General features: G+C 40.8%; 1 protein-coding gene across 6 annotated transcripts in view; it reads left to right on the top strand.

The window, feature by feature from the left end:
• The window catches only part of LOC101169362 (protein sidekick-2), an 81,807-nt gene that overhangs the window by 44,079 nt on the left and 10,430 nt on the right, over positions 1–27,298 (top strand). For all 6 annotated transcript variants that reach the window (XM_011478129.3, XM_011478127.3, XM_011478128.3 and 3 more), the window contains exons 2-37: positions 1,205–1,364; positions 3,073–3,179; positions 3,382–3,529; positions 5,604–5,737; positions 10,948–11,059; positions 11,389–11,579; positions 11,671–11,754; positions 11,855–12,049; positions 12,501–12,617; positions 12,878–13,045; positions 13,349–13,451; positions 14,134–14,310; positions 14,540–14,676; positions 15,321–15,468; positions 16,453–16,593; positions 16,950–17,131; positions 19,371–19,486; positions 19,684–19,879; positions 20,000–20,098; positions 20,203–20,394; positions 20,483–20,604; positions 20,723–20,832; positions 21,074–21,224; positions 22,383–22,620; positions 22,707–22,822; positions 22,919–23,108; positions 23,413–23,511; positions 23,713–23,907; positions 24,004–24,205; positions 24,284–24,387; positions 24,517–24,587; positions 24,664–24,799; positions 24,921–24,977; positions 25,864–25,965; positions 26,070–26,185; positions 26,274–26,460. In XM_011478129.3, the coding sequence (XP_011476431.1) occupies positions 1,205–1,364; positions 3,073–3,179; positions 3,382–3,529; positions 5,604–5,737; positions 10,948–11,059; positions 11,389–11,579; positions 11,671–11,754; positions 11,855–12,049; positions 12,501–12,617; positions 12,878–13,045; positions 13,349–13,451; positions 14,134–14,310; positions 14,540–14,676; positions 15,321–15,468; positions 16,453–16,593; positions 16,950–17,131; positions 19,371–19,486; positions 19,684–19,879; positions 20,000–20,098; positions 20,203–20,394; positions 20,483–20,604; positions 20,723–20,832; positions 21,074–21,224; positions 22,383–22,620; positions 22,707–22,822; positions 22,919–23,108; positions 23,413–23,511; positions 23,713–23,907; positions 24,004–24,205; positions 24,284–24,387; positions 24,517–24,587; positions 24,664–24,799; positions 24,921–24,977; positions 25,864–25,965; positions 26,070–26,185; positions 26,274–26,460 (5,103 nt within the window). The remainder of the gene's footprint in view (positions 1–1,204; positions 1,365–3,072; positions 3,180–3,381; positions 3,530–5,603; positions 5,738–10,947; positions 11,060–11,388; positions 11,580–11,670; positions 11,755–11,854; positions 12,050–12,500; positions 12,618–12,877; positions 13,046–13,348; positions 13,452–14,133; positions 14,311–14,539; positions 14,677–15,320; positions 15,469–16,452; positions 16,594–16,949; positions 17,132–19,370; positions 19,487–19,683; positions 19,880–19,999; positions 20,099–20,202; positions 20,395–20,482; positions 20,605–20,722; positions 20,833–21,073; positions 21,225–22,382; positions 22,621–22,706; positions 22,823–22,918; positions 23,109–23,412; positions 23,512–23,712; positions 23,908–24,003; positions 24,206–24,283; positions 24,388–24,516; positions 24,588–24,663; positions 24,800–24,920; positions 24,978–25,863; positions 25,966–26,069; positions 26,186–26,273; positions 26,461–27,298) is intronic.

Below are 27,298 nucleotides of genomic sequence, written 5' to 3'. Positions count from 1 at the left end.
AGTCTAAGAAATGACAGGAATGCGAGTTCTGTTAAATATGTTTTTACTTTGCTCGCATGACCGCCTTTGGGAAATACAGGGGTCCACAGTCATTCTTTTATTTACAGTTTCAATCAGGTTCAATTTTCTGTGTCCCCTTGCCTGCTCGGTGAGGCTGCCCTTACATTCACCCAATTCCACCACACCATCCTCTGCATCTGCTCTCATAAATCTCGAGTATGAACTTTTATATGGGTGTGGGGAACAGGGGAGGCACCGCTGAACAGTCGTGAAGGTGAGTCAACCGGTGTGGCAGACTTGGAACCGGGGTGCTGCGACTTACCGCAACTATTAATACAGACTTTAATTAGCCCTACACAAACACTGGCAAAATTGGCTCAGTGTCGCCTACGGCTGGTGATGCAGACAGATCAATAGATCCGATCATGCCTTTTTCATCAGCTCAAATGAAAGCACTTTGTCTCGGAACTCAGCCCTGGACTCTGCGCATCACCTTAAAGGCTCTCTGTGCTGCACTGGCTGTGTGCAGCTTTGCAGATGGGACCTTTATAATCTGGATGCATTAGAGAACTATAAAGATAAATGAAGGGAGGCAAAGAGCATAACTCATGCTGTCAGAGAAAGGGGTTAAAGATGGGGAAAGTTTGCATTTTCTAAACCAACCTCACCTCCACTACCTCCCAAGGCTTCAGAGGTTTTTATCTAAATGCTTGCATTCTATATATATATATATATATATATATATATATATATATATATATATATATATATATATATATATATATATATATATATATATATATATATATTTTTATTGCTTTATTTTTCTCAATTTGCTTCATCTCTTCTTGCTTTACCCCCTCTCAATCTTAGTTTTCTTTGAAAAAAATCATTTTTTTGCACTTCGGTGCTATAGATGTGCTCATTTAAACCTTTTTAGCTTAAATTGCTCTTTTTACCTCTTTGAAAGCTTGAAATAAGAGTTATTTTTTCTTTGTCCTTCAAGCACTTTTTTCTTTTTTGTTTTCAAGTCCCTAAACAGAAAATGTCTGGAGCTGTTGTTTTCTGCAAACAGGTGAAATTTTGCTGTAAGATTCTCTCATGAGTCACAAAAATGAGACATTTCCCTTAAACCGATTTGTTTTTCCCCCTCTTTTAACTCATGATCGTTTACATGACTGATTTTTTCTTCTTTCCCTTGTAGATGACGTCCCCCCTTATTTTAAGATGGAGCCCCCCCAGACGCAGGTCCATCTGGAGGGAAACCGCCTGGTCCTCACCTGCATGGCTGAAGGCAGCTGGCCCCTGGAATTCAAATGGATCTACAACGGCACCGAGCTGACACGTTTCTCATTGGAATACAGGTGAAGAATGTGACGTTGCGGGAGGGAGCTGATTGTATTGTCATCTCTTTTATTCATCAGCTGTAATTATCTCACAACAGGCAGACGTTTTAACAGCATTTAATTGCAAATAATAGTACAATTGCTCATTTTTATTCATACGTGGGGCTCATTTTCATGGATTTATTCAGCTCTGATTTGGCTGCATTTCTCCCCTGAAAGCTAACACGGAGAGTTAAGGGAGTTTTAAACCGAAGCTGACTTGTATCTCACAATTCAGGGATGGTGTGAGCATGTCACAGGTTTTTTCTTTCCAGTTTTGTTTTAACGTTATTAAAGAATTACACAGAGGGTATTTTACTACCTTTTACTGTGTCTAAAGTCCCATTACGATCATCTTTTGATCTATTATAAAAGCACTCCCTGTGGTCTTTTTATTATGATTACGCCATTTTTTAGCCAAAATAATAAAATAAACAATCTGTCATTTTCTGGATCATAGTTTCTGCAGAGCAGCACAAGTTCATCAGAAGTTCACCTCTGAGTTGTGTGCAGGACTTTTGGGATGGAGTAAGACAGCCCTGTTTCCCATCATCTACCTGTTCTCTCCACTCTCCCTATAGCTTACAGCCCCTTACAACACAAACCTAACATAACTGATGCAACAAAATAGGGCGAGCTATATCAGAGCTATCCAGAATCAGAATCAGCTTTATTGGCCAAGTACAGTGCATGTACCGTACAAGGAATTTGGCCTCGGTGTCTTGTGCTCTCGTGCCAACCGTACAGTTTAGAGTCTGATGCCAGCTCAAACGAGAGAAAACAAAGACATGCATGGATCTAATAGTCTACAAGTGGATGAATCGGAATAGAGCAGAGAAGGGGGCTTGTGACCGATTGTGAACGATGTGAATAAAGAAATACTTTTCAGTGGAGTGAGTCTTTAAGAATTTTGTTTCCGTATTGGAAATGGTATATTGATGATCAATTTGTGCGTCCCTGCAAGCCATTGTGACAAACACCTTTGTTTACAAGATTTTAGTCTAATTCTGACCAAATATAAGCATAGAATCTCTGTTCTTTTCACATTTATTCCTTCTCCTCTTGTCTTTTCTCAGCATTTGGCTCTTCTCAGCTTGGCTTAGTCTCTAGGTCTTTCCTTGCAGGCCAAGCCTCTGCTTATTATTCTTCGCCATCCCTGATCAAAGGGAACTGAAATCCATTTAATCAGAACACCCCCCCACACACACACACACATACACGGAAACTGCAGTGCAGAAAGAAACACAACTGTGGAACACTTTTAAGTGGCCGTAGCAAACCTGTTGAAGAAGCCTTGGGGTTATCTGTGCTATCTTCTCACACCCGTTTAACATAAATGCCTGTCGGAGGGATGGAGCTGAGGCTGTTTGAAACGTGTGACAGCTTGTATGATTTGACTGAAGGGCTGAAGATGCGGGATAACAATGGGGTTTTGCGAGCTGACAAGTTGCTGTCTGCATCAAAGACCTCCTCTCTGTAGTCTATGTCATCGCGTTGAGCTTGAGCAGCACTTTGTTGTGCTTTATAACATTTACACCTCAAGTGGCATGCTTTTTATAGCTTTGTTTCAGGTTTGCTTCTCAATTAATCAGGTACTCTGAGTGTGGGTGATAAAAAGCAAAGATGACAGGTGTCGTCTGTCAAGCCGATGATGACTAATCGTGCTGCTGTTTTATGTACCCATTAGGTACCTGATCCCCTCGTTGGACAAATTGCATGCCGGCCACTACCGCTGCATTGTGAGGAACCGAGTTGGTGCTATAATGCAGTGCAGCACAGAAGTGCAGGTTGCCTGTGAGTACTGCTTTCCTTCCACTCATCTGCTGGATCAGAGGGAGGACGCTGTTTTCGCAAAAGTCCAGCATGTCAATGATTTTAATTAAACGAGGACCTCAACAGCAGCAGCAGCAATTCAGTGTGCATTTCCCTGAGTTTTTTCTGTGGTATTTATTTTTGCTCTCTCCCTCTCTTTCATTAAATTTTTTATGTCTGCTAGATATGAATGGTTTTGTGGAGGGGGAGAGGTCTCAAACAGTGTCCCAAGGCGAAGGCGCTCTCATCCACACGCCACGCATACACAGCTTCCCCAAGCCCCAGATCACCTGGTTCAGAGATGGACGCAAGATTCCCTCGAGCAGTCGCATGTAAGTCCACCCTTGGTTTGGAAGCGCAGGGTTGATGTGCGGGTGTCTATTCTTGTCAGATCATGAGAGTTTATATATGAGTTATTGGACAACGCTGAGCTGCAGAAGCACAATTTCTCTCACTTCACAGAACTCTAAGAAGTTCAATACTGCTCACAGATTTTCTCCTATTCCCCCCTCATGCCATGAGTGAAGTTAACAGAATAGTTGATGAGGGAATGTTGGCAAAGGCCGTGTGTTCATCTCTGAATCACCTCACAGTGATAAACCGGGTTATTATATCTCTCCCTATTGACTTTGCAGGCAAAATGATTGAAGGGTAGAGATGGAGCAGGCAACAGGGGAACCAATTAGACAAAATTGGACAAAAGGCCTCAATTGATGAGATGATTGACTGACAGCCCTCACCCTTGGCTGCATATGTGAGTGTGCAAGTGTGGGAGTGTGCATATGTGGTAACAATCAGTTTAAAGAATAAACATATGCGTTGGGGATCAGTTGACGACTGCACGGCTGCAAAGGCGTGCAGTCAGTGAGTCGGGGTGCAGAAGCTGTTTGCTCGTTTGTCGGATCAACGTCTGCTCCGATATGTAATTTTCCTGAGGCGAGAATACAAAAGTAATCTCCCAAGATTAATTTTGCCATCCAGACAAATAGAGGTAGGCAGTCCACAAAACGCCCTAGAAACCACCTCCTTATTTATTATTCAGCAGCCAGCTGTAGTATGTCGTAGCTGCTGTGAAGAATTTCAGCCGGAGCTTCATGCTCTTGGCTGAAGGTACAGATTCCTGCCTCCAGACTTTAAAAAAAACACACAAAACAACAACAGTCCAAGCACTGAGAGAAATGGTGACAGGCAAATAAATAAGTAAACATTATTACAGCACCATCCATGAATTTTCCACTGATTCCTGAGCTGGAAACCGCGCGGCTGACTCTTATCGGCAGTAAGCCATGAAACTTCTCTCCATGACGATAAGAGGGGCTGACAGGACACTATATTTCCTGCTTGCTGGCTTGCGTTTGTGTCAAGCCACATTGATATTCACAGGTGTGCATGCATATCGGTGTTTGTCTGTTTATGTAGGAGTCTGTTGACGTGGTGAGAGCTCCTAATTGTCCAGGAGTGTTTATCCTCCACCAATCAAGCAGATGGTGGCAGATATAAGAAGAGCCTAATCGGGCCGCATGCTTAGCGTCAACTTTCATTTAATAGTCTCTTCACAAACGTCTTGGACTATCGGCTTAAATGGCTTTCAGTTAGTGCAGGAAATGCTGTGCCAAAGCAATCACACATGAGATTGTAAAAGACGGCTTTAAATTTTTGTGGCACGATTTCAGTGCATTAAGGGGTGCACTCTAGTTTCTTGTAGTTTTGGCGTTTAAGCACCATCGGTGTCACTTTTGTAATTGCAAAAGACAAATATACGATGATCCCTATACAATATAGAGAGCGTGAAATTGTTAAAGGGATTGTATGACACATTTCCACGCTTTACTTTACTACCTTTTTATGTATTTTTCAATAGACATTTGTTGACTCACATTTCACAAATATGCTCCAGATTAAAGCACCTGAATTTCATTTTTATGATCCCCGAAACAAAGATAAAAAAAGTCCTTCTTGTCTAACCTTACTTTAACATAAAAACACAGCAAAGCTGTGCACAAGTACAAACACATTTCTGAGCCATTCTTCGAGGACATTGTGTTACATTGCAAATGGAAGTGCTAGCAAAAACACATTTATATGTGCTTCTTTTAAGATGTAATTTATGTTCCTGTTAGTGTGTCAGTTTCCCTTCAGGATTTATTGACTGTAAGAAATAGCTTTTCTGTGGTTTAATGATCTGAGTGGGTCTCTGTGTGGGTTTATGATAGCAAGCGTGCTTAAATTGATGTGTTTGGACTCAACTTTTCATAGAAAACAGCTAAATAATGATGTTTGTTTAGCTTGAAGCTTAGCTGATTCGTTTTTATTTTGACATTTTCTTTTTGTCTTAGTAAAAAAAAAAAAAAAAAAAAAAGGTAACATTGCAGGGATGTTTTGAAATCATTTGATTCTGTGCCTCAGTGCCATCACTCTGGACAACACGCTGGTCATTCTGTCCACCGTGGCCCCAGATGCAGGACGCTACTACGCCCAGGCAGTGAACGACAAGAATGGAGAGAATAAAACCAGTCAGCCCATCACTCTCACCGTGGAGAGTAAGTGCAAGTCAAAGGTGTTTTTATAAAACTCAGCCCTGCTATGACAGGTGGCTTTGCTGCAGATAATAGGAACAGAAATAGTGCCCTCTACTGGTGGGTTACTTCTTCCTGTCCAGCTGACTTTCTCCAGTAAAATCTGCAGCACATAAGTTCCCTTCTAGTCTTCTGACATGCTCTAACCTCCAGCTTTAACAATGAATTATACTGGCGGGTTGTGTGTTGGGTGCAAACCCAGCAGCGTCTGTCCGAGTGGCTGGATGTACAGGCCCGTAAAGTGGACCTTCACTTTAACTGCACCTCACAAAAAGCAGATTTATGGAAATGGGAGCGTGCAGGCTGGCCATGATTAAACAAATGCACACCCACACAAACAAACACATCTGACTAAAATGCTCTCACTGCTAAAAACAAGCAGGATAACTATTTCAAATAACATTCACTGCTGCTAGTTCAGGTGATGATCAAACTGAAACGCATTTTAGCTAAACACACTTGTTTTTTTCTCTTCACTTCCATCAAAGAATATCAGTAAGCCTTTACTCATTTTGACCATTAAAACACTCACTAAATATGTATTACAGTTGTCTAGGTTGAAGGTGAAGGCTATTTGTTCATTATAGGAAAGAAATTACATTAAAAAAAGGAAGGGAATGGAAGTTGACATCAATAAAAACACTTGTGCCTTAACAAGTAAATAAAACGTTTTAAACTGCAGTAATGAAAAAGAAAAAGAAATATTGCGACAGTGTTGTTAAGCTTTGACTGAAATATTTGACTGGGAACACACAGCTCATTAAAATATAAATAGGAAAATCAACTTGTTAAAAACAATTCTGCTTATTTTAGAATTGAGGAGAGATGGGTAGAAGGGCTATCTTTCAGAAAGGAAATGTTCAAATCAGATCTTGTGAGAAGTGTCCACCTCCTGCTCTGCAGCAGCTTTTACAGCGAGGTGACAGCTCCAACTCTCACTCTAATTTTGGAATCTTCCGTTAATGTCTGAGAGTGAAATGCTCCTCTGGGAAGTATAGAGCCTATTAGGTCTCCTATAGTTTCTAATTTGATTCGTTAAAATTCTTGCAAGAGTTTAATGTTGCTCAAAACCTTGTCCGATCCCCATGTATAAAATTATTCTGCCATTTATTAATAAGAGATTAAAGCAAATAAGAAAAAAACAGGTTTCCTGATTAGTTGCAGGGAATCATTATTGTAATCCTTTTCTGTTTAGTCCTCGGTTGATTAATTAAAACATTTCAGAAATCTCCCATTTTGGAAAGATCAACATATGTCCTCTTTGATAACAGGAGCGATGAAATAAAAAAAATGTTAAAAAGAAAAGATTCCAAATTCATGCTTTTGAAAAAGTGAGTGTAAAATTTTAGTGCTTTTCTATGAAAAATTGGATCCAGTCACTTCCAAAGATGTTATTATGTTAAAATAAAAGCAAAAATTTTAGCTACTCGTCTAAAATGTGATCCTTAGCAAAGCACTCTACAATAATTTCACAAAGTCCACATGTCAAGTTTGTGGTTAGAAAAGAAGGTCAAAAAGGTGCAACTTTAGCTTAAGTGAATAGTTTTTTTATGATCATGTAAAATATGGTATTTACAAGTGGAGCTGTGCTCAATAGCAAGCAATTAATTAGATTCTGTAGCTGGAGTCCTTGAGTTTATTTTAAAAGAAATTCAGCGGAAACCTCAGTTTAAGGTCTTATATTTTAATAATTTCTGTTGGGCAAAGTCAACTTCTGTGATCTCTGCCTTGTTCTGTTTTATTTTTCTATTCATTCCAGTGGTGGTTTATGATAGAAGAGGTTTTTTAATGCAGTTATAATAAAATCTCATACATACATACATACATACATACATACATACATACATACCTGGAGCTGCTTGATCCAACTGCACATTTTTTAAAACACCTGCCCACATCTGCCACTCAGGTCATGAATTACGTGCTTTTTATTCAGCACTTGGTGACACAGCTACCTGCTGGGACCAGATATCACTGAATTTCACCATATCCAGCCTTGCTGTTCACAGAATTTTTGCTTTGCATCAGAAAATATGTGAGGTTTTCGGAGCAGCATTTGTTCATTTGAACAATTCTATGGAGGAAAGACATGAAAAGGAGAACAGGGAGTGTCTTGTTCTTGAGAAAGAATACAAATGAGGCAGAGCTGGGTTTAAAAGGGAAAAGCAAACTGACTTGACTAAGTGGTAAGACACTGTGTGTGGTGTTTTCTTTTTTTCTTACATTGTGAAATACACCAGAGATGACTTACATTTCCCTTTCTTTCTGGACAGGAACAGATGTAAACAATCCTTTGACATTTGTAGCAAGAATTTATTATTCAGGTCACTGTGTTGTTTTCTTTATGCATCTAATTAGATGATTACACACTTGAGGTATTCTCAACACTGGGTGTTTATAAACTGCAGTACATTAATTAGTTTCTGGAAGAAACCAACCAAATCTTTTGGAACAAAAAAAAGACTTAACAAGATTTTTCTTTGTTGTCAAAAATCACGTCTCATTCAGTTTTATTTAATAATCCTGATCAATTCTTGCATGTAAATATGTGTGAGAATTGGAGAAGTTCAAAGAGTCAAAATGCATTGATCAGCTAAGAAAACTTCTCCACAGAAGCCATTATAACATTTTTAGCTGGATTGGCATGACTTCACGATTCTATCTCATGAATTAATTATTCAGTATTATGCTTTTCTCTTTTTAATAGATGGGATGTCTTGCGTGCAAATGTTACTGTACTTACCTAAGTGTGCATCTTCATTTTTGAAGGTGGTTAAACCTCATGTAATAATAATGATGTTTTTTATTTCCCATATTTTTATTTCCATGGGAATTTTTGTTGATTCATGCAACCAGAAGCTCAAATGATTTAGAGTTCTATCACAGAGTTTTAGAAAATCAATGGTGACATTTCAGAGTGATTAGTTTTTTCCTGGTTGAAGTTGCATTAAGATATTTCAATTTTTGAAACGGGTTTTGATGCTGCTATGCTGCTTAGACATCATCAGAGTCTACTACACTCATTTAAAACGAATGTTCAAACTGTTTCAAGGTAATATTTCAGTGGCCTAATACAACTACATTGAAAGAATTGAATTTTAATTTTTTTTTGTGTTTATTTTATTTTGGCTTTGATTAGGAGCTAAGATTTTTTAAAGGCCCACACCCATCATCTTTTGAGCTATTGTAAAAGTGTTCCCAGTGGTCTTTTAATTATCATTATGCCGTTTTAGTCAAAACTTTAAAAAAAACTGTCATTTTCTAGGACTTCTGCAAAGCGGCAGTAGTGGAATAGAAACTCTCCTCTGAGTTGTTTGAAGGACCGTTGGCACAGAGCAAACCCGCCCCCCTCCCTTCCCTTTACTGTTGATGAGAGCTCTCCCGCTAGCTGACAGCCCCTCATACCCTCAAACCAACATTACAAGAATGGCGAGCAATATTTGAGCTGCACGGCCAGAATAGGAAAACAAACACACACACATAGATCTATTTGTCTACAAGTGGAGGCATCTGAACGGAGCGGAGCAGGGAACTTGTGGCCCGCCCAGCTTAGTTTTTACATCACAAAAAGCTCTCTTTCAATTGGGATTGTTTTGGTCTAGTCCTGATTCACAACTATTTAATATAGAATAAAGAAATACTCAGCGATGCAATTTTGATCTTAATTTTTTTTATATTTTTCCTTCATCATGAGAAAAACAGGGTGGATATTTAAAGAATTGCCGATCCATCTGTGGCTATTGAACAGATTTATTAGAGTAACTAGGGTGGAGGGTCACGGGTACTATGGTGCACAGCACCTCCACCTTAGATTTAAATACTTCTGATCCAATAATTGAACTATGTGGAATCACATTTCCATCTTCTAAAGTTTTGCACTAATTTGCTAATTTGCTCATTTGCAAATCAGAAATCATAAAATGTTTCAAAAAATACAGATTTATAAACTCGAACTTGGCTCTGTCACACAAACCAGAAACCCCATACAGCAAAGTTTTAAGCTTTTTCAAAGTATTTTTCTCTAAAATCTGAGCCAATTACATGCTAGTCAATGACTAGTCACAAAAATTACAGCCATTTTCAAAATCTTACTTTTTAAGCCAATAACATCTGACCTGGTTCATTTGGATTCATAAATCCTCTCCACCATGGCTAATCTCTGGATTTTGTCTTTTATTTCTCCCTTTTCAAATCAACTTAATATCTTTGGACAGACAGTGTTTCCTCATGGATTTATAGGACTTCCATCCTATGACTGATAATGCCTGCTAATGTTCTACGTATCATGCTTGTTGCATAATTGAGAAAAATAGTGAAGTGGAAAGTCTCAAGCCTTTTTTAACTTTTAAATCTTGCTCCAAAAATGAATCCAGATCACAAAATGAGTCAGATACTAGTTGTTAGTCAACATTTAATTTTCTTGTATTTGTTGCCCACTGTCAAACAATTACACCCAGTTTTGCATGCATGACATTTTATGCAAAGACGTTTGATTTAAACTTGTGTTTTGAAATAATAGGCAGGGACCCCCATTACAAAATCAACCCAACATTAGTAATGAGCCGCATAGGCTCTGCTCCAACATTTGCCATTTGCAACAGGAAGCATTGGCGTAAAATTAAAATTCAAAAAATGAGCCATGAAAGGCCCAGATTTACAATGAGGTGGTATAATAATAATAATAAAAACTTGATTAGGAACCTTATTAACCGCAGCTAGCCTTGAAAATTGAGCACCCTGAAAAAACACTCCATACACTACTGCACAATACGCATGCAACACACCGTAAACACTCAATCACCCAAACACATACGCGTTCACAGGCTCATACGGGTTCTGCGGGGAGGTGGAGGGAAAATGAGATCAGATTCAGAGAGAGATCACTGATTGAGGGCAGTGAATCGATGGATGGCTGGAGGCTCCATGAAACCAGTGAGTGAAGGTGTTGCATTTAATCGCCTTTTGTGTTTCTCTCAATTATGTTACATAATAGCTTCTAATGTCTGGATGAACACCTCACACGGAAAAATGTGGTATGGAGCAGAAAAAGGGGTCTTGAGTGAAGAAAGAGGTGTTAATAGTTGACTATAGAAAAATAACGTTTTACTCAATCATCATCAGCTGCACAAATGGTTTTAACTCAAGGTTTGTTGTGGGTTTCTGCCGTGTGACAGACGTGGGAGGGCCTGCAGACCCGATCGCCCCCTCCATTATCATCCCCCCGAAGAACACTAGTGTAACAGTGGGGAGAAACGAAGCCATCATGGAGTGTGTTGCCAACGCAAGGTATCCAACAAAACACCCTCCATTCTCCTCTCCACAGATGATATTTTCTGATCTAAATGAGTCTTGAAACCTTTTGTTTGATTCCACACTGTGCATTTTGTACCTTTCATCTATTTCCATTCATTGATTCAAGGCTTCACTCTGTTTTCCTTGTCACGTGAAATCCAGACACTGAAATCTGACTATTATCTCCAATTCATAGAGTCAATCAGAGTGATAGAAGCCTGCCCCGACACCCTCGATGCTCTTTAACCTTGAAACAGAATATTCTTCTCTATTAAACTCACATTTGCTTCTCGCGTTACCCCTTTTCTCATTTTTTTCCCTAGACCTCTTGTCAAAATGAGTATAACTTGGAGGAAAGACGGAGTTGCGGTCAGCACAGGTATTCGAGATTTTGGCCGCAGGCTGGTCATCAGTCTGCCTGCAGTCAGGGACAGTGGCTACTATGAGTGTGAGGCATCTCTGCGCAGCAGTAGCGTCCCCTCAGTCACTGCGGGGGCCTATCTTCATGTTCTTGGTAATTAATGAATGCCTTCCACAGAGCAGACAGGCAGCGCCTCCGCATGTCTATGTTGAGGGAGTTTAATTATTTTTTTTCCCCAAAACAGAATATCCTCTCTTCATAAAAGAGCCACCAAGTCACATCACGGCAGAAATGGAGAAGGTGGTGGATATCCCTTGTCAGGCACGAGGTTTGTTATGATTTTGTACATGAAAATAAAAACCTGGAGTGAATGAATGGAAGAAAGAAAAGGTTACAATATAGGTGTACATCCTCATCTCCTTCCACAGGAACGCCACAGCCAGAAATAGTGTGGTATAAAGACGCAGTGCCCATCAGCCCGGTAAAGATTCCCCGGTACAGGGTGCTGGTGGGAGGCAGCCTGCAGATCAACGGCCTCTTGCCAGATGACACGGGGATGTTTCAGTGCTTTGCCCGCAATCTTGCTGGAGAGATCCAGACAAATACCTACCTAGCTGTTACAAGTATGTCCCTTTTAAAAGTTCAAATTCAGAGACATCTGAATCCCTAATTCCGCTTGTCTTTTCTGTTCCCCCTTTTAAGTCATCCCTAAATCCTTTCCACTAGCCCCCCATCTCAAATCCTTTTGTCCCTCTCTCTGTCTTCTGCTTTAAACCCATCTATCCTTTATATCTCTCTGCACTAACAGATCTGTAACCTTGGATGCTAGGGCAATTATTGCTTATTTTTGAAGCACAGACTGAGCAGGAGAAGCAGAGAGATGAAGACGCCTCGTCAGAGCTGTCACATAGAATCAGACCTGACAGCTGCCCCCTTTGTCAAGTCTATTAAGCTCTCAGCTGCCACATGCTTTATTAGAGGGAAAACTGTTTATGTGTGTCATTATCACCTCTGTCTCAGCTGATTTTGTCTGAATGAATGCTTGTTTCCGTGTGTGTGGATGACCCCACGCAGGTATTGCTCCTAACATCACGGCCGGCCCCTCTGACAGCGCTGTGATTGACGGTATGTCAGTCATTCTGCATTGTGAGACTGCAGGAGCCCCGCGGCCAGCCATCACCTGGCAGAAAGGTGCGTGGGTTTGAGCAGCATGAAGTTCTCAAGGGGTGCTTATTATTCCCCGGTTTTGACTTGCCTAAATTTAGAGCCATGGAGGGGTGTGGGGGGGGGATCTCAATTTAAATGTTCTGCTTTACTTTTACTTACTTTGTTTTCTGTGACATCTCACCAATACACTAATCGCTCTTTTTGGTTTCCTTTTCCACCACCTACTGGCCTTGCTCCCCTGTTCCTGCTCACTGACCATCAATCATAACTGCTCTTTCCTGCAGGTGAACGAGTCTTGGCAAGCGGTTCAGTCCAGCAGCCCAGATTCACCTTGTTGGAGTCTGGTAGCTTGCTCATAAGCCCCTCCCACCTGTCTGATGCTGGCACATACACCTGCATGGCCAGTAACTCCAGGGGCATTGATGAGGCTTCAGCCGATCTGGTCGTGTGGGGTAAGTTTGACAGAAGTGTCGTCTCTGTGAAAACCAGACTACATTTTTTACCATTTGAAAAATGTATAAGAAAAAAGCTTGGAAGTCCATAACTTGTCAATTCGAAAGGGTAGAGCGCACTCTTACAAGTTCCTTAAGGTCTTTGCCCTTATATCCTTCCTTTAGTCGCTTTAAACCATTTATACATAGTGAGGTATTTGTAATTAGTCAGCCTTGATAGTTTGCAAAGTGCAAGTTTCAATAAAAAAGACCACAAGTTTCAATCCGATTCTCTGAGTAAAAGGCCCTGAATGTTTCTTCCAGCTCGCACACGCATCACTAAGCCGCCACAAGACCAGAGCGTCATCAAGGGGACTAAAGCTGTCATGACCTGTGGGGTGACCCATGATCCCAGTGTCACAGTGAGGTAATCTGTCAGAATTATGTCCCTTCATGCACATATGGTTAGGAGTGAATGCACCAACGGTTGCAGATTGGTAAACAAGCTTTGGCATCAACATTAAACTTAATTGGTTTTAGGAAATCTGCATGAGATCTTGTAGTGTTTATCCACTCATGGAACGCCTCCTAAGAGGGGATTCAGAAACTCTTAGAATCAGATTGAGGAATTAGTTGGATGCCTCCCTTTGCTCTCCAGGCCATCTTGAGCATGAGAAGGAGCATGTTCATGTATCTGAGGGTGTGAAATGTCTTCAGAGTCCAGTGATTAGAGTGGCTGTCACCTGTGGGACTGCGACATTGATCAGATTGCGGGGTAAACATATGAATATGTAAACACCGTTATAACCTCAGACGGTGCTATCAATTAAATCCAACACAGTGGAGATTAACCTGTGTGCCCAAATAGGTGCAATTAATCACAAGATCAGCCAGCATTTACATGTTTATGACTGATCATCTGTGTGGGGGGGTTATTTAAAAATATTTTCACGTACAAATCTTTTTGTTTACTGCACCACAAGGCTTTTCAGCCAACCTTCTGTAGTTTGAGCACATGCCAAAGACCCTCATAAAGCTCCAAAGGAAGTAGTGAGATGTGAGCTTTCTGCATGTGGAGTGCACTTACATAGTCATGCACCGACCTGCAGGCATGTGTGGGAGAAGAGTGGCTCAGTGATTGACGTGAACACATCGCCTCGTCTGCGGCTGGATCCCGACGGGACCCTACACATCTCCCAGACGTGGTCGGGCGACATTGGAACATATACCTGCAGGGTGACATCGGTGGGCGGCAATGATTCCCGCAGTGCTCACCTCCGAGTCAGGTCGGAACATTTGCCTCCCATCTTATCTTGCCGCTTACACTTTTATTTCCTCTTTTGGTATGATAGATGGATGTTTTCTCTATTGTTTATTACTGTTTTTCTTTTGCAATTTATAAACGTTGACAATGTCCGTTTGGCTATTTAACTGTTATATTGCACCATCCTTTGTCTGATTTTGCTCCTTTTTTATCTCTCTTTGTATTCCCCTCACATGCTTGTGCACTTGCAGACAGCTGCCCCATGCTCCAGAGAACCCCATAGCAGTTCTAAGCACCATAGAGAAGAGAGCCATCAACCTCACATGGGCTCAAGCATTTGATGGCAACAGTCCCTTGATCCACTACATCCTGGAGGTTTCAGAAAACAGTAAGTTTCCACCATTAAGATAGAAAACTTTGCATTTTATTGAAAGCAATTTGCTGCTTCGTACCTTTATGATCTACTGATTTGGTGCCCTTTCCTATTTTATTACATCTGTATTCTCTATTCAATTTCATCTTTTCATACATTTTTTCTTCTATCAGTATAGATGTGTTCCTCCTTTCAAATTATGAAAGAGGCAAATTGTGTTGATGTCCAACGCTCCTATGTTGCTTTTATTTTTTTATTTTTTTTTACAAGACAGCATCAAACAAGTAGGATGTTTTGGCCAATAGAGAATAAATTGTTGGGCCATTTCTCATTTAAACTCAGGGTAACACAGAAAATGACAACTTATTAAAAGGAAAATGAATCTGAGGAATCAGATGGGATCTGGGTTTGGATAATTGAATTGCAATCTGATATCTTGGGGGAGTGCATGCAAACTAAATGACTTATTTCTATCAGTAGCTGCAGTGTTATTACTGAAAATGAAACAATGCCTGTGCAAAAATATGCAGAAATAACTGAATTTAAATGTGAGGATGTTAGTGCCAGAAAGACTTTTCTGAAGAATCTATTTGTCTTTGCAAGATCATTAATATTCAGAAGCTATTTTTTATAGCTTTTTAATATATTCTCCATCTCAGATGCTCCTTGGACAGTCCTTCTAGCCAACATTGAGCCTGAATCGACCGGGGTCACAGTCAGCGGTCTCATCCCAGCTCGTTCATACCAGTTTCGCCTGTGTGCCGTCAATGATGTAGGCAGAGGCCAGTTCAGCAAAGAGACTGATCGGTGAGTGCTGCATACATCTGCTGTGCATCTTGCAGTGTTCCCTGTAATCTGGTGTAACCTAATGTGCTTGTAAGGAATGATTTGCAAGACGTGATTTTAAAACAACTTGTTCTTCGCATCTCATTAAGGCATTTCAAATAGAAAATCTCATTTTTGGTCTTCGCTTTGGTGCTGATGAATCTGAGATGAGACCGATTCAGAATGGGCCTTTTCAAGAGAAAACCCAATGAGCTGAAATTAGACTTTTTGAAGGCTTTCATGGGTGCAATAGCAGATACAAAGCATCAATTATTTTTGTTATTTTTGCAGAGATTCACATCTATATATCACTTTCTGAAACCATTTTTGGCAGCTTCTTTCACACCTGCCGCAAAAAAAAAACATCTTCAAAGCAGATAACCAAGTCCTATAAAGCAATTTTGGGCTTTTTTTCCCACCACACACTCATTTACTGCCCAGACAGAAGTGCACCATAGGAGGGTGACGGTGCCTTAGCGAGAGCAAGACTTTTCTAAGGCATCTCTCCAACATACCTCTTTGATCCTAAAAACTCTGCTTTATCTCTTTCAGAGCTGCACTCTGGTACTTTGGGAAGAAATCAAGATGTCATCTTAAATTGACTAAACTGAGAAGTCTTCCTAGATCTCCCTTTCTTGTTCTTTTTTATCATTCTCTCACTTGCACTGTCTCCATTGTGCAGCTCCATTTTCACCAAGGCCCCCTTTGATCTTGTCTCTGCCACAGCAAGCTGTCTCTCTACGGACAGTAGTATAGAGAATATGTTTGGGCAAAGATGCAGCGATGCTAGCTCCAACTTTTCTTTCCTTTATGGTGCATTAAAAGCAAAGGCTTTATCGTGATTTGATGCCTATGATGAAATGGGACAGAAATATGGAGAAATCCATAATTTATGCATGGCTTCCTTTTTGTCTCTCTTTCTTTTTTTAATCTGCACATCTCCTTTCTCCTGTTGTTTTGCTTCAGACTAACTCTCCCTGAGGAGCCCCCCAGTGCACCCCCCCAGACAGTCATCGCGAGTGGCCGCACCAATCAGTCCATCATGATCCAATGGCAGCCACCTCCAGAGAGCCACCAGAACGGCCCTCTCCAGGGCTACATCATCAGGTAAGAAGTCCATGACAACCCGTCCATTTTTTTGAATGTGTGTCTTTCTGGATCAGTGCTATTCAGTTGTGTTAATAACTGTCATGTCAGCTTCTCTTTTTTATTCATTCTTCCTGCTACGGAATAATAATTCATGCGGAATTCATGCCAATTAAATGGCTTCTTCCTCCATTTATCTGTTGTCACGTCTGTTTCTGTACTCGTTTCAGAACAATTCGGCAAAGATATTTCTCCTTTTTCAACTGTCCCCCTGTCTCCTTTTTTCTATTTCAGAAAAAGGCTGTCTTAATATTGTCTGATTTTCCCATCTCTGGCTTTCTGTGTCCCTCGTCTTTCTGTCCATCAACTGCTGTCAGGTACTGTCTGTCAGGGCTTCCAGTCGACTGTCAGATCAAAAACATCACCAACCCTGACCAGACCAACCTGCTTCTGGAGGACCTCATCATCTGGACCAACTATGAGATTGAGGTGGGAGCCTACAATGGAGCCGGCAGAGGCACCTACAGCCACAAGGTCACAGAGTGGACTCTCCAAGGGGGTCAGTGTCAATTCCCTAAATACTCTGACAGTTTTTTTGGGTGATTAAGAGTATTGGATAACGATAGCTTGACTTCCTGTAATAGCAATTTGCAGAAAATTGTGCCTCCTGTTTTAATTCAATTGAATTCCATTCAGTTTTATTTGTATAGCCCAATATTACAACACAGTTGTCCCAATGGGCTTCAGTAATAGTACAAAACATAAAATCAGTTATAAAATACAAGAGTTGATTGCTAAACTAAACAGACTAAACTAAACTGGGCATCACTGCCCTTAGACTCTCCTTCTCTGGAATCTCCTTAAAAAAGCAGATTCCAGGGTTAAAAGAAGAAACCTCAGGGATGTCTGATCAGATTGACCATCTCTCAGGTATTTTGGACCTAGTATAATGACCTGAGCTTTCTCTGGGTTTAGGAAGAGGTAATTAATTGTCATCCAAGTTTTGATGTCTGATGCAGGCATTAAGAGTCTCTAAAAGGTCATTCTGGTCAGGTTTAATGGATAAATACAACTGAGTAACATCCGCATAACAGTGAAAATTAATGCTGTGTTTCCTGATTACGTTTCCTAAGGTCAGCATGTAGAGTATAAACAGAATGGGTCCTAGAACTGATCCCTGTTGGACTCCGTGTCTAACTCCACTGCAATGAGAGGTCCATTTACATTAACAAACTGGTACCTATCAGATAAACAGGATTCAAACCACTGGAGGCTAGAGCCTCTGATCCCTATGTCATGCTCTAATCTTTGGAGTATGGTTGATAGTGTCAAAGGCTACTCTGAGGTCTTACAGGACCTGAATAGAGTATAGTCCCTTTTCAGAGGCCAATAACAAGTCCTTAGAGAAACTGAAACTGTGGTTGTAGAGCTCTAAAAAACTGTCTTGGTGAATCCAGTCCACCAGGAAAAATTCCTACTCCAGACTCATCTTATGTTCTCAATAGCAGCTCTTTGAGGCAAAGTAAGTTAATAAAAAAAAAATAAAAAGAATAAATAAATAAACCAGGTCATTCAGAATTTCCTCGTTGAGTCTACTTCCTGTTCAGTTTCCTGACAGGAAGATCTGTTTTTTATGTTATTTATTCATTTTGCTTCATAAATGTTAGTGCTGTTAATCTTTCATACAGTTTTATGGTAAATATTTGATGAAACAGTTTATTCCCATTAGGTGTCACGTAATTCAGATGGGATTCAAGTTTTCTTTAATTTACCTAAACCAGACTTCTAGTTTCATGCAGTGAAACTTAAAGAGACAGTTGAGTTTTGGTAAAGTTACAAATTGCTTCAGCAGTTGTCACAGTTTTGTAAAGTCAGAGGCTGACAGGTAACTTTTTTAGGCTTATCCACATAATTTTCACTGCTTTCCTAACGCTAATACATTCTTTTGAGATTGTTACACGTCTTCTTTTGAGGAATAATGGAGCATAATTTGTCACTCTCATGTTATAAATTCTGTTTGGAACAGGTAATTAAAACTTCTGCACACTCATGTGGTGCCTGATGAAGTAGTCATTTGTTAATCTCAGTCACACTCAGTTTCCTCTAAAACAAATGTTCCACAAAAAAAGAAATATTTCTGCAATTAGCACAACTATAAGGCTTTGGAGGTATGGCAAAAAATGACAGTTTCATTTTCAATTTAAATACACTGCAAACTATAAATAACTATTTCATCATCCAAGTCACTTGCAAGTGAAAAATGTCAGTAAGGTGTTTGTGTTGTTTAGCTCGTCTTTCAATAATTGAATTTTTCCACCATATTCATTTCACTGAACACTCAGATGCGGATTGTCGTGTACATTTAAATACTTTCAAAAGAAATCTAAGGCCACATGGGACGAGACGACCAATGTGTATGTGTCCATCACACTCATTAATGTGCAGCTCCCTAACTGTTTTCCGGTGTTACATCAGGATGGCATGCTCACTTCAAACAAACTGCTCCAGGGTTTACTTGGAAGCCGCCTGAGGCAAGTGCTCTCACACCCTGTTTGATTGGCGTACTCCTGCCGGCCCATATAACCAAAATACAAGTTCCTTCAGTCGGATTCTCACGCTCTAAAAGAAGCTAGTTTGAAAGCACCTTTTGTAGATTTCAAGTCTTCTTTTACTTATCTAACTCCCTTTCTTTTTCTTCCTTTGCTCTTCTGCCTAACCCCCTCCCACATTCTTCTGTCATCCCTCATCCCCCCTCTGGATTCTCTGTTTTTTTTTATTTTACGCTTCCTCTGGAACAGTGCCCACTGTGCCACCAGGAAATGTAAAAGCTGAAGCTGTCAACTCCACCACAGTGCGTTTTACCTGGAGTGCCCCAAGCCCCCAGTTTATCAATGGAATCAACCAGGGATACAAGGTAAACAAAGCCTCTCTGTCAACTGGTGCGCTCTAGTGGTTGGGGACAGAAGGGCAATGTATTCTCAGCTTAACAAAGCTTTTTTCCAAAGCTTTAGATTAAACTTGACATATTTGTATTGTTTTTTGTCTTCTTATCTTTATTTAAATCTGTCAAATCATGTATAAAGTGGTGTTTTTTTATCATCAAATCTCCAGCTTTTGGCGTGGGAACCTGGCCGCTCGAATGAGGTCACGGTTGTCACGGTGCGGCCCAACTTCCAGGACAGTGTTCATGTTGGTCACATCTCTGGACTAAAGAAGTACACAGAGTACTTCACGTCTGTATTATGCTTCACAACGCCTGGAGATGGGCCCCGCAGTCCACCTCAGCGCTTACGCACCCATGAAGATAGTATGTTTTGCTACACAAGCCACACTAAGTTTTTTTTTTATTTTGTGCATCCTTCTTATTGAAATCATCGTTTTTTGTTTTTCTTTTGTGTTTGTTTGTTTGTATGTTTGTTTTTTTAAGCCCCTGGTGCCGTGGGTCACCTCAGCTTCACAGACATTCTGGACACGTCACTGAAAGTCAGCTGGAAGGAGCCCCAGGAGAAAAATGGCATTCTCACAGGTGACCGTAAAGACAAGCCAAAAGCTTTGCTGCGTTTTTTACATCACTGGTGTACTGGGAAAGGATGTGACATAGCTCTGACTGCAGTTCATTACTTTTTTCAGGTTTCCGCATCTCCTGGGAGGAGTTTAACAGGACCAATACCAGGGTGACCCATTATTTGCCCAACGTGACACAGGAGTACAAGGTGACAGGGCTCACTGCGCTTACTACCTACACTATTCAGGTTGCAGCCATGACCTCCAAAGGACAGGGTCAGCTATCTGCTTCCACCATATCCTCAGGTGTTCCACCAGGTCAGTGTTTGAGGAAACGCACAAACATTAGACTTAAGCATTTTCTCAAAGTTTTTCTTTACATGTCTTTTTTAACACTCCTATACAGAGCTGCCTGGTCCTCCCACCAACTTAGGTATTTCTAACATCGGCCCCCGCTCCATCACCCTGCAGTTCAAACCTGGCTATGATGGCAAAACCTCCATTTCTCGCTGGCTGGTTGAAGCTCAAGTAAGACTCTTCCCTTTGTGATTCTGACGTAAAAACATTCTTATAAGAGCGCACATTTTTTAAATCGTATTTTTTCTTTATAGCCTTTAATGTCACCCTGCTCTCCTGTGCTTTTCAGATTGGCATAATTGGAGAGAATGAAGAGTGGTTGGTGGTTCACCAGCTGGTTAATGAACCTGATGCACGGTCACTGGAGGTCCTGGATTTAAACCCTTACACTTTCTACAGGTGAATACACCCACATATGTCTCAGACAGCCTGTTATTATCACAATTTTCTTTTTTTTTTCTTTTTCTTTTAAACTCCATTTTCTGCATCTAAAATCCCTTTCATTCCTTTTGGGCATTATTAGGGCTTCATCTTATCTAATCTGCAGCAAAGTAATCCTTTCTCATATCACAAAACTATTGTGATTAAAAACCCAGCTTTGTGCATTTTATCTCTGATATACAGATTTTTCTTATCTTAGGTTCAGAATGCGGCAGGTGAATATTGTAGGCTCCAGTCTGCCCAGCCAGCCCTCCAGGAAGATCCAGACCCTGCAGGCCCCCCCAGACATTTCCCCTGCAAATGTCACTCTGCGCACTGCCAGTGAGACCAGCTTGTGGCTCCGCTGGGTGGTAAGACATCCTCGTATGTCAAACGAAAGAATGTGTCTTGATAGACAGCATAACGTTTGCTACATTAGAAATGTGAATTTTTATGAGATGAAAACTTTTTTATCTTTGCTTGGAGATGAGCTACTTCTATGTATTTTTGTTTAGATACATCAAGTTAATGGTATAAGAATGGAAAAACGAAATCCCCTTAAGTTAGGAAAATGTTCAGCATTAAATGACTTGCTGGAGGACAGCTACTTTCGAATGAACTCCCAAGCTTCACATTGTCTTTTCTTTTCTTAGTATAATTGTTCTTGTATGCTCGGGGCTTTTGTATGATGAATGAATATGTGCAACGACTTTGATGGAGTTTGAGAGAAGCCGGACATATCGCGTCCTTGGTTATTGCTGCGCTCTGCATCAGCATTTGGCCCGTGCATTTTTTCCACATCAGTCTATTACCAACACTGCCACAGCGCCTGTGCGCAGAGTCTAAAGAAGCTTGTGATACGCCTGCAGCCCCGCAAGATTAAAAAAGAGAGGATATACCTGGATTTGAAAACAGAGGAGTGTCAGCAGCAGATATTGCACTAAAAATTGATGGCATGGCTCAAAGATTGTGGCTGCCTTAAAAGCAGGATGTTAAGCTGCCATCAAATTTTGTGTCCTTCTTCACGGCTGTTGCACTTGAGCTCATAGAGTGAATCAAAATCCCCAAAAATAGATTAAAAAAAACAAGAAAATAAGATAAGCCTCCTTTAAATATAGATAAAAAATAATATTATGGCTAATTATATGTCGGGAGCATCATTGAATATACAGCATAGATAATTACTTGGAACTATGGTGGTTCAGTGAGTTCTAAAGTGATTGTCAACAGTGTTGATGCTTGGAAAATGACTGAAAATTATTTAATTATGCCTTGTCAAGCAATCATGTGTATAATTGTTTTTTTTAGGAAGTCTGCCTGATTATGCCTGATGAAAAACAAATATTTAATAACAATTTGAGTATTCAACAAATTAGATGAGAGTGCTTTCATTTTCAGCCCTGCAGAGGAAGGGTGTGGTGCTTAACCCATACACATATGTGATGATTCTTACTTAAGCATATACTCACACAATCTTTTACCAATTATAATAATATTGTTATTGATTTTGGTGTAAAACTTCCCCTCAGCCACTTCCAGAGTGGGAGTACAATGGCAACCCAGATCACGTTGGCTACCGCATCCAGTACTGCAAAGCGGGATCTAAAGGAGGAGTTCTCTTCCATGTAATCATGGACCGGCTGGAGAGGGAGTTCACCATAGAGGACTTGGAAGAGTGGACAGAGTATGAGGTCCGTGTCCAGGCCGTCAATGGAATTGGCTCTGGACCCTGGAGCCAGGCAGTCCATGGCAGGACCAGGGAGTCTGGTGAGGCCAGAAACACATGCAATAAGTGCCAAAAATCGAGCCAGCGTTAGAGTGATCTAAAAACATCTTTCAATGTCTTGGTGCAGTGCCATCCAGTGGTCCCACAAATGTGTCAGCATTTGCCACCACCTCCAGCAGCATTCTGGTGCGCTGGGGGGAGGTCCCAGCGGCTGATCGTAATGGACTTATTCTGGGCTATAAGGTCACAGCTCTACAATAATCCAGATTTCAGATTCGTTATGTAAACGTTTTGTGGTGGAAATGAGGATTTCCTCTCAAGTCGTTTTTTTAAATCCAGGTTGTGTATAAGGAGAAGGACTCAGACAGTGCTCCCAGCTTCTGGGCAGTAGAGGGTAATACCAGCCACAGCGTCCAGCTGACCAGTCTGGGGAAGTACATCCTCTACGAGATCCAGGTTCTCGCTTTTACTCGTATAGGAGACGGAAAGACCAGCTTGCCGCCAATTCTAGAAAGGACCCTGGATGATGGTAAACATCTCTTGAATACAATATTATTCATATAGTTGCTTTTCAGACTAAAGTCATTTTTTCGCAAATACAAGTTTATTGTTTGAAATGAATTAATCTGCTTTTATTTTGTATCAAGGACTCTCTGCTAAGTGTTACTCTAGCACAAAAATACTTGAAATGTTTAGTCTTATTTCTTATTTTATCCAAGAACATCCTGTGCAGATTTCTCTTTGATTATTATTTTTTTTGTCATAGCAACTTCTCATTTTATCTTTGATACCATTTTTAAAAAAACATTCTAACTGATTTTTGAATCTGACAGTGCCAGGGCCTCCTGTCGGCATCTTGTTCCCAGAAGTCAGAACCAACTCAGTGAGGTTGATCTGGCAACCTCCTGCTCAGCCCAATGGGATTATACTGGGTGAGATGGCAAAAGGGCCCGAATTATGGCAGTTTATCAACATGTCACCTTTCACGAACAAGAAATTAGACGTTCTTTAGATGTCTTCTGCTTTATTTCAACTAAATCCTTGTTATTTCTTTAAGATGAAGCTTAATTATAAACATGTTGGGTTTTTGTTAAGCATTTTTTATTTACATTTATGTGATTTCGTTTTCTCAGCATATCAGATCATCTTCCGGAGAAACTCCTCAAACAGCAACGCAGCTACTGTGGACGTGTTGAGCCCCAGCACGCGGCAGTACACTGCTACCGGACTGAAACCAGAAATGGTTTATGTGTTCCGTTTGACGGCTCAGACCCGGAAAGGCTGGGGGGAGGCTGCTGAGGCTTTAGTGGTCACAACTGAGAAGAGAGGTGAGCATAAAATGTTACAACCTGTTTTAATCTTTCAATTACCCAACAGCACATATGGAGTTTGACTGGGGCCTTGTGTGTTTTTGTGCCCCTCAGCTCGGCCCCAACCCTCAAGCCGCCCGACTGTACCTCAAGAGGAAGTGCAGGCTCGTCAGGTGTTGTTGTCATGGGAACCAGGCAGCGACGGCCTGTCCCCCATTCGATACTACACAGTTCAGTATAAAGAGCTGCCAGACGGCAATTGGACGGTCCACTCTGCATCCGTCAGCCACGAGTCACACTCCTACATGGTGGACAGGTGAACTTGTGTCTCCATCCTAATATATGTATACATTAGATATCAACATATATTTGACCATTATGCTTCTCTTTAAAGGTTGAAGCCCTTTACTTCTTATCAGTTCAGAGTTAAAGCAACTAATGATATTGGAGACAGCGAATATAGTGAGGAAAGTGAGGCCATCACTACACTGCAGGATGGTAAGGGGGTCTCCCTGCTGCTGAGAGCAGCAACCCTTAGATTTTTTAACTGATTTTTGCTTGCAAATGTTCTTTTTTGAATCCAATGATCAGTGCATATCTGATGCATTACCCTTTTATCTTCTGTAGCTCCAGACAAAGCGCCAACAGTACTGTCTGTCACTCCTCACACCACCACGTCTGTGCTGATGCGTTGGCAGGTACTTTGCTGAAAGGCTTTGCTTGTTTGATGTCTGTTTGTTGAGGGTACACTAACCAGACCTTGTCTACTTTTAGCTTCCCTCTGAGGAGCACATTAATGGAGTCTTGTTGGGATTCAGAGTCAGATACCGGGAGTTACACTATGACAGGCTGCGCAGTTTCAGCGTGCGCACAGTCAACAGTCCGGCTGCAAACTGGGCCGATCTTTCAGGTGACTGAACCCTTTCAACATCTACTTTTGTTGCTGTAATTCATTTTAGGATTTTCACAAATTGCCTTCATTGTCATCAACTTTTGCCCTGCTTTTTTAACTATTTCTTTTTTCACTCCAGCTCCTTACAGCATCCGAAACTTGAGTGAATCCACCCTGACTCAGTACGAATTAGACAGTAAGTTGACTTCAGTGACTCCATCCATCCATCCATTTTCAGAACCTACTAGATCCCTTTCGGGGTCACAGGGTTGCCCTGACCCTGTCTTGGCTACCGTTGAGATAAGGCAGGGTCCACCCTGGACTTCAACAATAAATGTGCTTATTAATTTATCGGGATTTATAAATTAAAATAGATTAGATTAAGATGCTTGCACCAGATGGTATCTTCATAGCTAAATTCCATCTGTAGTCCCTTTACAACACGTTTAGTCTTTCATCCAAAATGTTTATTTCTGTAGCAGTTAAATGAATAAATATCCTCTTTATTTTGAAAAAAAGACAGAAAAAGATGAGGCATAGCAAAAGGGAGAATTTTGCATATTAAAACAAAAACACTCAAAATGAATATTAATTAAATATTGAATCATGAAGTAGAAGGAAAGTGGGTGGAAAAAAGTAAACTTTAATAAAACCCAGCCTTTTTTCTCAGTAACTCAACACAAAGGAGAAATCGTGTTATGTTACCATTTTATTCCTACAAATATGTACACGTATATTTACAGATAAAAAACGTGAGGTATAATAACTCGCAGTTAGAGAGTATTTGTAGCCGAGGAACCACAAATATACTTAATGTGTTTATATGATCATCCCTTTGTTTTTGCTCCTTTTTAATCGTTTAATCACTCTCGAATCTTCCCATGTGTCCCCTCGACCAGCTCCTCTTTCCATCACTTTGCATAATAATTCTACGCCTTCGTGCTTTTTTGTTCTGTTTGTGATGTTGTCTTGCCACAGGCATCACCATGACTCCATGTCTCAATGGAGTAACTCTTTTTTTTCTCTTTCATCTTAACTTTTTTTTTTTCCTATTACAATGCCGCTATGTGATCTCCTTGTAGATTTGAGTAAACACAAGCGATACGAGATCCGCCTAAGTGTGTACAACGCTGTGGGGGAGGGCCCTAGCAGTGCACCACAGGAGGTGTTTGTTGGGGAGGCTGGTATGTATTCTTGTCAAAGGGAGTAGCTTGTGTTAATCTGCAAAATCTTCATTTTATTTGTGTTTTACAAAGCTATTTATTTTTCAATCTCTACCTCATTTCAGTCCCAACAGCTCCTCCTCAAAATGTGGTGGTGCAGTCTTCAACAGCCACTCAGCTGGATGTCACATGGGACCCACCTCCTCTAGATGCTCAGAATGGAGACATACAGGGTTATAAGGTATCAAAAAAAGTTCTCTTTTTGTACTTGAAAATAAATACTACAAGTACGTTTCTCTGATGCCTGGTCTCTTTTATGATGTGTGCAGATCTATTTCTGGGAATTTCAGCTCCAGAATGAGACGGAGCGCCTGCGTACTCTCTTCTTGCCAGAGCTCGGGGTGAAGCTTAAAAACCTGACTGGCTACACCACCTACATGATCAGTGTGGCAGCTTTCAATGCTGCAGGGGATGGGCCCCGTTCCCTGCCCACCAGAGGGCGCACTCAGCAAGCAGGTGCAAAATCCAGATGTGGAGGAAATCCTCTCAAATGCTGGTGGCAAATCAGATGAATTTTCTGCCAACACCATAGCAGCTCACAGCCTCGTGTTTCTTTATCCTTTTGAGATGTATGGGAAGTTTTTGACAGATGCATTTTATCTTAAAACTCTAATTAATTGCAAAACTGAACTGAAACTCTCATAAATGCAGAACTACTTATTGTTTTCAGCAAGAAATTGAAGATGTGTTTTTGGCTTCTTTGCTTAAGATATATAGCATGAAAGATAGGAATCCAATTTGGCCACTTTGGCACCCCATTTGGGGGAACCCTTGTGACAGTGGCAATGCAAATAACAAGCATTGCAAGAGGCACAGATTTGCTTTTTTGGCTGTGACCGCACAAAGGCTTCTGTGTTTATAAGCTAGCGAGAATCCCTCCTCCTCGTTTTCAGCACAAAAAAACTAGTTTACAGTATAAATGTCAGTAGTCTTTTTAGCCCCCTTGAAGGCAGTGACATTGGCAAGAGTTGCAAAGTGCTGAGAACTCAAAAAACACAGGGAGGAATTTTGGCTCCCTCCACCACATGGTACTGGGAATTGAGCCAACACAATCATTTGTGATATTTTTGTACAGAATTGTGACTAAATCCTGACACTTATCTGGGTCTGGTTTGGGTCAACAGAATTCTCACAGCTCTACTTCAAGGTCACAAAGTGATTTTTAGAAACTTTTGTGTGGAGTTTTACTAGTTACAGAGCCATTTATCTAAAGTGTCGTACAATGCTTTCCCTTTCTCTTTGTTTTATCGAAATAGAGCTTTTTAACTGTTTCACACCAACAAAACACTTTTTA

The sequence above is a fragment of the Oryzias latipes genome, chromosome 8, assembly GCF_002234675.1.
Source record: "Oryzias latipes chromosome 8, ASM223467v1".
Taxonomy (NCBI): domain Eukaryota; kingdom Metazoa; phylum Chordata; class Actinopteri; order Beloniformes; family Adrianichthyidae; genus Oryzias; species Oryzias latipes.
Note: the sequence above shows the minus strand (reverse complement) of the source record. Positions and strands in the feature narration are given on the sequence as shown.